This window comes from Drosophila miranda, chromosome 2 (genome assembly GCF_003369915.1).
Source record: "Drosophila miranda strain MSH22 chromosome 2, D.miranda_PacBio2.1, whole genome shotgun sequence".
Taxonomy (NCBI): domain Eukaryota; kingdom Metazoa; phylum Arthropoda; class Insecta; order Diptera; family Drosophilidae; genus Drosophila; species Drosophila miranda.
Window position 1 is genome coordinate 1,286,609 of NC_046675.1, and position 9,757 is coordinate 1,296,365.

The following is a 9,757-nucleotide window of genomic DNA, read 5'->3' on the forward strand; positions in this document are numbered from 1 at the left end:
TTTCTAAGTGAATCAATCCATGCGTGAAGGTCATGGGGATTTGGAGAGAGAATAGAAAGCAAGTTCATTATTTAGATGCAGGAATATATATTCCCTTTGTGGCACAATTGCCGACGGCAAAACGGTATCTGGGCGCCCCAAACAATCCTTCCCCGCTCGCACTTTACTCCCTCCGTTTCGAGAGTGCGTGGAGCCAATGATTATTCCGGGTCTTGTCATTCCAATTCGCATTATCCTTTGCACTTATTTTACTACTTTGTGCGCGGCTGCGTGCCCTTTCTCTGCCTCATGCAGATATCTGTGGATGTAACTGTAATTGTGTGCTGGTGCGGGTGTGGAAAAGGGAGTGGGAGTGGCAGAGGGGTGCGTTTGTATAATGGTGGGTGGCGGGTGTTCCGACGCCCTCACCCAAAAGAGAGAGGTTAGTGTCTGTCGAGTAACTCGTATTGTCATTGTGCAAATAAAATATGTCACGACTCTCCCACTCTCCCGGTCTCCCGGTCTCCCCCACTTGGGATGTGCTTTTGGGTCCTGGCTCGGAACCAACCACCGCCCGAAACACGCCCCTGTGTGTATCTAACCTTTTGTGCCCATTGTACTACAATCCATTGTAGTCCATTGTGCACGACGACACCCACAATGAGAGCAAATGTTTTGGCTGCTTACACTCGTACAAGGAAATGTCTTTTATATAAACTTGGATGAATGGCTGGGTGTGGATGGGGCTGGGGATGGAAGAGATATATGTATCTACATGTGCGGTGTACGAAGAGTCAACCCACATTGATTTCACTGTCATGCAAGAGGAGGGACTTAATTGTGTATAGTCGTACCTTTTAACAAAACTAAACCCCTTTCGCATTTCGCATTTCGTATTTTCCTTCTGCAGAACAGAACCACACAGTTTTCACATGACAAACACCGAGAAATAAACACAACTATAGGGAAAAGCCAAAGCCAAATCCGAATCTAAATCCATGATTTCACCTGCCAAATCCTTTTCAAAGCTGGCAGTCAGGCGAAAAATAACGAAATATTGTATTTTTCATACACATTTTTATCGAAATATAAATGCACATCTGTGTGTGTGTGTGTGTGTGTATGGGTGGGGGTGAGCCAACTACTACATATACAACTTTATAAAAGACACTCGTCTGTTACTCTCTCTCTCTCTCTCTTACTAACCCCATCCTGCTCTTTCTAACCCCGTGTCTTTGTGTTGAGTGCTTTTTGGCTAAATGCGAAATCGATTGGAAAACAATTTCCAATTTTTAAAGAATTATCGCCGCCATATTCGCGCATGCTGTACTAAATCACACATAAGTAACCTCTAAATCTGCTACCCGGTAGATCCCCTTCCACCACCCACACCCACACCAACACACACACTCACTCAGGGTGGAGGGGTGGGTGGAGAGGGAAAACCTTTTGGCAAAAAGCTTTTCCTTTTTGGCTCGTTTATTTCTTTTTTATTTCCCCTTTTTCCTGCTCCAGCAATATTTTCCATTTCATTTTCTGCGCGAATGCCGGCAACGCGTTTAGCTTTGGCTGCACGGCTCACTGACTTTCAGTTATACTAAATATATATACCCATATGTTTATATATATACATATATATAAAGAAATAAGAATGATTTATTCGCTATTACGACTATGAGATGCCCAGTACTTACCCATTTCATTCAACAAAGTGTGTAAAGGCTCTTCTTTCCAGCCTCTGGATAGGCGTACATCGATGTGGAAGTCTCTGAATTCTGTATAGTACTAATATGAATAAAGATGTAGCATAGATACAAGTGAACAGAGTTCTTTCCAGAGAAATGAACATGCTCAGACATGAGCATACCCCAGACCCACAAGAGTACCAGGTACAATAACCGTCGTATGTGTGTTATCTCCACCGCAATAGAGCTGGTGGCTGGGCATGGGTGAGTCGGAGGTGGGGACTGGGGGAATTCTGGGGAACGTAACCCGCAGCCATTTAGTTTTATGTGGCCCGTACGAGTGGGTTATTGCACCTTTGACTCGACTCCAACACCGTGTCTCCGTCTCCGTCTCCATTTTCATTCCCATTTCCATTTCGCAGAGGAACTTGTCACCCCGGAGGGCATCGGCTTGGGCATCCCACAAAGCATTATTTCACATGTGAGCCATTTATTATTATTTGTTTTTAACGAACCCCGGGTGAAGGCAGCCCAGGAGGAGCACAGGGATCCCAGCCGCAAGTATTTCCTAATCAGGTTTTAACTACTAATAGGATTTGCGAGGTGCCGAATCGTAATTTACATGGCTTTCGCACGGGATACCCAAAGAATTGAATTGGAAGCCAGAGCAAAGCTACCGCTAATGTATTGTAGCTTAAGCCAAATCCCTTTCGCCACTCCTTTCCTCTGTTTCTGCTGCTTCTCGCCTCCTCTCTTCTGCTCTGCTCCATCGGCCGGGCACGCATGTGTGCTTAGCACAGAGTGGAGCCGATGGAGACGCCACTGACGTCTTTGATGGGCCTGTACCGGGCGTTGAATCGTTGGCGGAAGAACTTCCGCAGCTGAAGCCCCAGCGCGTAGAGTACCAGGAGCGTCATCAAGGCGGTGGTCAGGGCAGCGCACAGGATCATTGCCCAGTGGAAGTAGCAGGACATTGTCACAGGCCGGTGCAGCCACCCAGTCAGGCTGGTGGTGCACTCCTCCTCGACGCACTGGCCCAGGTCGTTCTCCACACAGCCCTCGACACAGCACCCGTTGGCGCCGCAGATGAAGAAGTCCTCGCTGCTCCTCCTGCCACTCGAGCAATTGAGCGCCTTTACTTGCCACAGAAGATCCAGCAACAGGAAAAGCATCATCGCATTGCCATCCATGACGCCTCTTTTTCTCGAGATTTGGAAACAAAACTGGAAATTTTCTCTGTAGCTTCCCCTGGGCTGATGTTTTTGGAGTAAACTCGGGATGTCAATGCTAGCGATAAATCAGAGGTTACTATGCCCAGATACAGATATCTTTTTCATGCCATTTTTAATGTCGATGTATTGAAAATGTGTTAACATAAAATATTTGGCCTTAAGAATATTGTACTGCATTCTGTATTTGGGTGAAACTTGATGAAAAGAGGATATACTCAGATCTATTTATAGAGAGTTATCCAGCTTCCCCTGAGCATTCTCCTGTGGATTCTTTGGGGGAATATACTCCGGCGGATTATCGTCCTTGTCCCTGGGATTCGGGATGAGTGGGGCGTGTGGCCAGACCGATGGCTTCGCCTGCACCAGCCAGAGCTCGTCGAGCTGCCGCTGCAAATACTGCAGTGCTTTCTGGTGCCTGCTGGTTATGAAGTAGGTGCAGCCCAGCCAGACGGTGGACAGTACGATAGCTCCGATAATTATCAGAACGTTGCGGGGTATTTCTTCGATGAATCGGACCACAGCGTTGGCGGCGGCAGCTTCCTGGCAGACGTGGCAGAGCAGCAGCCCGAATGTGGCTTGACGGAGTATCGATGTAGCTCTCATTTTGGAATCGCGGTTTTCATGGTACTGAGCCGGAATCGGTTGGCTGTTTTGCTTTTATACTAGTGAGATCTTGGTGAGAATTTGCTCAAGTCTCGGAGTGGGTCTTTCCCAGTGCTGTTCCTCAGAGAGTGCAATCTGGAATAAATTCTACAAAATAAAGGGGTCTTTAACTTTTCAATGTATGTACATATGTACATTCGGGTGGGAGTAGATCGACGTCCGAAGATGGTTGAAGCTCTACCTCTAAGAGGACAATTCCATGGGACATTTCTATATTTCAAATATATTTTGAACATATGGCAATTCTTTGGAGAGAGGAAGGGTATCCCATATTCGCGTCAGGCGCTACGCTTTTCAGGCGTTGCTTTAATATCGTTATCGTTATGGAACTCCTTGGGGTTTAATTAATGTTGCAGCACTTGTCGTCGTAGTCTTGCTGGGTGCGGGGGAGGGGCACTTAAGGGATCCGAATGCCTATCAGCATTATGGAAATCCGAGAAATACCAGAGCTCGGGGCAACTCAAAGCGACCAAATCGCAAAACCAAATCAGCATAACAAAGTGATTCTAATGTAATGCGTGATTTTGCATAATTATAAAGTTAATAATTAAAATTATTTTGTGCTGCGTTGCACAAAACCGAAATGAAAACATTAAATTTTAATGATGCTCCTCCAACTCTGTCTCCCTCTCCCTGTCTCTGTCTGTCTCTGCCTCATGTGGGCGGCGGTGTGGTTGGCCATTTACTGGGGGACTTAGAGGCATGTCTATGGCTATGTACACATGTGGCACTGCCCCTCGGCATATAACTAATGCGTAAATATTAGCAAATACCGAAATGGAAGCCCCTTTCTGCTGCCACATAAATTTTGAGCCACATATGCAACGCCGAATGCCGAATGCCGAATGCCCCTCTCCCCCATGGTTGCTGTATTTGTAATAAGCAATCAATTATTATTATTGAATTTAGGCAGGGTCCGTGGGCCACAGAGGGAGGCTGTGCCGCCTCCATTGGGCAGCTGGTCAGCGCCACTAATGCGTCTAATGAGAATTTAAGCACACTTCAGGCACCACCCCCAGCCCCCACGCCCCTCCTGCATTTGTGCGTGGATTTGCAATTCGAGAGGTACAGTTGTGCTCGCCGAAAGTGCAAATACAATTACATTTGGGGGTCGCATTTAGCGGCGGTTTTGGTTTGCTGGGTTTATGTTTTCCAATTTCCGATTGCCAATTTGTTGGTCGAAAAAACCCAAAAATCTGTGATTTTCAGAGGCCTGAAAATTCTGCAAAATGAGAGATTGGTATATGCAGGGTTATCATATCATAAGGATGCTCTATTCTCTGTCCTCCCGATTCCGTTCGTAGACCCAGGCTTCACTCGAGGGGCCTATGGATCCCCCCCATCTCCTCTCCGCAACGACTATGCCACTGGCTGTTCCTGTGCCCCTGCTAACGGCCTACAGAGGTCGATTTACTAAACCGACATCGTTAATGATAATTTAATTATGGCCCTGCCATTCCGGGCTTTGGCGACTTAGGCACTCCTGCGATTCGGCTGCGGCCTGGCTAATTGCAACAAATCTGCTTTGGGGTCGGTCGGTCCGATGGCCCGCTCGGCGACCGCTTAGTCGCGGCTCTTATTAACTGTTAATTGCTGCAAGCCAGAGAGAGGCCACCACCCCACACCCCACACCCCACCCACATGAAACGCAAAGCCATGAATATCCCATTCGCTGCTATCCAAGATAGCAGATAGCAATGACAGCTCCTGGTGCCATATGCCATATGCCCTTTCCGATATGAACTTAAACCGGAATTGAATTCCCGCCCCACCCGCCCCGCCCCACGATGCGTTGCAATAATAAAACAAAAGTGTCAGCCAAAGAAATGCGCTCTCGTTGCCGATTCGGATGTATCGAAATCCATATTGAAAATTGATTTAAATTTTTAATAGGCATTTCTCTCTTGTTGCATGTGGCATGTGGCGCTTTGATAAAAATGCCATGCACGCAGCAGTCGAACAATCGGAGGCTTACGGCGGAAGATACGAGTATGCCAGCCCAACGCTGATGGCCCTGACGGGCAGGGGCTCTATTTAAATATGGAAACAATACTCGTACGACTACGAATACTCGTACGAATACGAACACTCGTACGAATATAGCAAATGCCAAACAGAAATCGAACCTCGCAGCGGATCGATGCGCTCCAGCTTGCCGGGATGGAGCACTCTATGATTGGGGATATCTGGGCATCTGGCATGTATGCGATATGAATATCTATATCTATATATATGAAATATACTTGTTTGCGGAGCTGTCAAATCATATTTTAATCTGTTTTGATTGCTGACTTTTGTGCAAGGGATTTGTGCAGACTGCACCTGCCACAGAGGAAACAGCATCGGCATCAGCAGCAGCAGCAGCATCAGCGCCAGTTGCAGATGAAATGCAGCGGAAAATATTGCATTTTATTTGACTTTATTTTATTATGCAAAAAACGCAGCAATTTATATGGAAAGCTCGTGTGTCCCCGGCTCTGACTCTGACACTGGCTATGGGTCTGTGCTCTGTGCTCTGTGCGTTTTCCATTTGTTTCATTTGATGTGCGAGAGTTAAGCAGTAAAATCCACTTTTTACGAGTTGTCCCCGGATTTCTCCCTTTCTCCCTTTAGAGCTTTGTGTTACTCATATGTGAAAGAAAGCATAAGACTGGACTGGGAATTTGTTATTAAAAGATTGCACGCCAGAGATGAGCAAGGAAGAACCCACTGAACATCTCCAGAGGGAATTATGGGAAGGAAAAGTGGTATCTCGCAATACCTCCAACAACCATCTAAGTGCTCCTCGAATGCATCTTCTTCTGCATTAGCTGCCATTGAAATACGTCGTTCTCTGCTCACAGTCACAGTCACACAGATCACAGTTTGCTCCTCGGTGGTCACAGTTTCGTTCCTCGTGGGTCACAGGTTTTCCTAAGCAAACCTCATCACTGGCACGCACTCTTGGCCGCTACAGGACCTCCGACCGACCTCCTTCATTGCGGACGCGGCTTTGGCAGTGACTTAAATACACATAACCCTGGATGGTGATGGTGCCACTGGGCGCTGGCGGTGTCGTCGCCTCGTCCTGCGACTTGGTTGCGTGTCTCTCTCGTCTGGATTGTCAACATATTAGCTTCAAATTGCTAAAGTTCTGCGACTTTTGCTGTGCCCTCATTTTCTCACGCACGCACAGCTAGCCATCTCTCTCCCTCTCACTCTCCAGCACACCCCTCTTGCGCCCTCATTCTACCACTTGGGGGTGGGGGTGTGTGTGTGTGGCATCATTGTTTAATGTGGTGTTGCCAACTATTTCAGCCAAAGAGCTCACACGGGTTGCCGTTGCAAAGAGTCGGTTCGGGACCGCCGCCGGGTCCGGGTGATTTGCTTGCTTAGCTTAACAAGGCCCAGACCATGCTTGTCGGAGGAAGAGGGAAAGGCGAAGAGGAGGGGCACGGCACGGCACGGGTCCAGGTCCGTGTCCGTGTCCGTGTCTATGTCCCTGTCCGGCAGTCCCCCAGCGCCATCTTTGAGATGCTTTTGGTGCTGCGGCATTCGGTTGACATTCGTAAAATCTCAAAATCCCGAAGGTCGTTGCCAGGGATTTTCTCAGATTTGGCTAGATTTAAATGAATTAGTTGCTGCCGGCCCCGGCCCGATTGATTTTCTGACCTTTTCGCTGCTTTTTTCTTCTGCCTCTCCACGCTTCACTCTCCCAGGTCCCCTCTGCCGAGCAGTAGGCCAAAATGCAATTTGGCTTAAGAGGAATTGCATGCCATGACTCTCCATTAGCTGCAGTCGCCTCGCTTCGCCTCCTACCTCCGTCCCAAATGAGTACAAATGTGGCATCTGCTGGTGCTGCTCGTGCGCTGGTGCCGCAAAATAATATAGATGACACAAAATTAGATGGTTAAATGGGGAAAAATGCGCACTGCATTCTGCAAGTAATTAAAATATGAGAAAACAGTTTCAGCCTCGTCCGCCCCTCATAAAATATGCCAAAGTCAACAAAAGGGATGTCCGTACTCCGTCACTCTCCCTCTGAAGCCGTGGTCCTGGTCCGGGTTCTGGTCCGGCTGGTGGGCTTAAAAAAGCATCAAATTTCATATTCAAAATGGCACTTTACATGTTCAGCATAATTTATAAATGCACGCAGCACCAGCAGCGGCAGCGGCAGCAGCAGAGACAGCAGCGGGAGGCAGCAACAGACCTGAAATGTGCTGCGGTGGCCATATTTTTGAGGCAACATTGTCGACACTCGGGTCCAGGCAGGACTCTCTTTTGGAGGAGGATGGCTAGTAGATGGCAGTAGCAGGACTATCGATGGCATCGTGGCACTATCCGGCCAAGGAGTTGAGTAGCTGTATGACCAGATTGGAGAGCATCTTTGGAATATGGTGGAATCTTTGGAATCCACGTGTATGATAGACCCATCCATTCGAATGCTCATTCTTCAAGAGCCAACCAATGATTACCGTATCTAATAACTGCTTTATCTTACCATCAATCAAATATAATCGAATGATTCCCCGATAAGGGTATATTGTCTTCGTAGTGGCTGCTTTCCTGTTCAGGTTATCCTTGTGTGGACATAGCAAACAGCAAACATGCCACAGTCCTGTTCCTGCCTCTGTCCCTGTCCCTGCCCCTGCCAATGCCACTCTCCTGGCATTCTGCCACCAGCCTTTGTCCAAGGTGTATGATGATTTTAATGGCCTCTCTTCAGGCAGAGCCGGCCGGGGCAGCGGCAGGGCCAGGGGCAGGGGGACAGATGCAGAGCCAGAGCCAGAGCCTGGCCAACATGTTGAAAGGATTGCTGCGAGTTACGCCATGACCAGGCCATGCCATGCCGCACAGGCCGCACAGGCCGCATGCCGCGCCTACGTCCGTGTCCTGCCACAGTTGATTGGCTGTTATTTTCGGTGTTGACGCAGCCGGAATGGAAGAGTGGAAGGAGTGTACGAGGGGCAGCTGTTGAAATTTGCATATCAAAAACGGGGCAGGACATCCATGGCCATTCCCCAGGACTCGTATCCGTGTATCCATGTGTTTTTGTGTGTGTGCCGTGTCCACAGTGGTGTAATGGCCCGCCAAAGCCTCCTGGCCCGGACAGCCAGCCTCTGGCTGTGCCAGCGGCTCTATGAATTTATGAACATAATATAAATTTATTTTTGCAAACTTTTCATGTTTTTGTTTGGGCCACCAAAAATCTGCATGGATGCCCCCGGACCCCCAGCCTCACACAACTCCATCCACAGCCACATCCTGCAGCTGAATGGCGGAGGACCAGGACAACAAAGGGATTGTTGTGTCAGTTTGGACCGCACACACAGATACACTGGGGGTATCTGTGTGTGGCTGTGTGTGTGTGTGTGTGTGTGCTGCATTCAACTGTGCTTTCGAGCACGTTCAAGTTTATTTATGCGTATGCAGAATACTTAATGAAAATTTAAATGTAAAAGTTACTCGCAGATGCAGCAGGGCAGAGCAGGCTCTCTGTGGGGATGCTGCATGCTGCATGCTACATGCCACTCGTAGTCGTACCACCTTCCACGGGCTCAGAGGCAGGAGCAGCTCTCTCCCAAACGGAGTCCTGGGATGCACTTTACTGATCCGAAATTCACAGAAAGCGAGAGAGACATTTTCTTTAGTTTCTTTGCCGTAATCCAAACGATTATGCTTTTCCATTCGGAAACGGAAACAGAAACAGAAACGAGACAAATGCAGAAAAATATTTAAAATTAAATTGGGAGGGCGGCGGTGGATACAGCCTCGGCTGTAAGCCCGGCCACTGAGCCCTTGAGTCCGGCTTCAGCTGATTATGCAAATGCAATGCGACCGCACGCCCGGCGACATTCTCGTACGCCTTTTAATGGGATCGGGATCCCCCTGCAGGACCATTCGATTTAGATGCAAATTCATCACAAAGCCGGGACGGGACCCAAGAAAACAATAAAACTGACCAAAGCATGCATAAGGCAGGACAGTCCTCCCAGGAGCACTCGCAGAACCCACCATTTAAATTAGAGTTTTCGGAATGCTAAGTTTCATGTACTCCCAGTCCCAGCCAGAGATCTGCCTCGTTGTTGGCCAAATACACAAAACATAACTCACAAATCCAATTGCCATAAATAAAAAAACTTTTGCCTGCATGTCGGCAGCAGCCACCAAACAGAACAGAAAGGATCAAGGATGGCCTCCGGAATGGGGCAGGACTCG

General features: G+C 48.2%; 2 protein-coding genes across 2 annotated transcripts; both read right to left on the reverse strand.

Annotated features, from left to right (window-relative positions):
- Positions 1–2,134: 2,134 nt before the first annotated feature.
- Positions 2,135–2,954, reverse strand: LOC108156431. The gene has a single exon (XM_017287886.2). It carries the CDS (start codon positions 2,852–2,854, stop codon positions 2,456–2,458), a length of 399 nt encoding a protein of 132 aa, XP_017143375.1. The 5' UTR covers positions 2,855–2,954; the 3' UTR covers positions 2,135–2,455.
- Positions 2,955–3,001: 47 nt separating this feature from the next.
- On the reverse strand, positions 3,002–3,535 carry LOC108156432. Its single transcript, XM_017287887.2, has one exon. It carries the CDS (start codon positions 3,497–3,499, stop codon positions 3,122–3,124), a length of 378 nt encoding a protein of 125 aa, XP_017143376.1. The 5' UTR covers positions 3,500–3,535; the 3' UTR covers positions 3,002–3,121.
- Between the last annotated feature and the right edge of the window lie 6,222 nt (positions 3,536–9,757).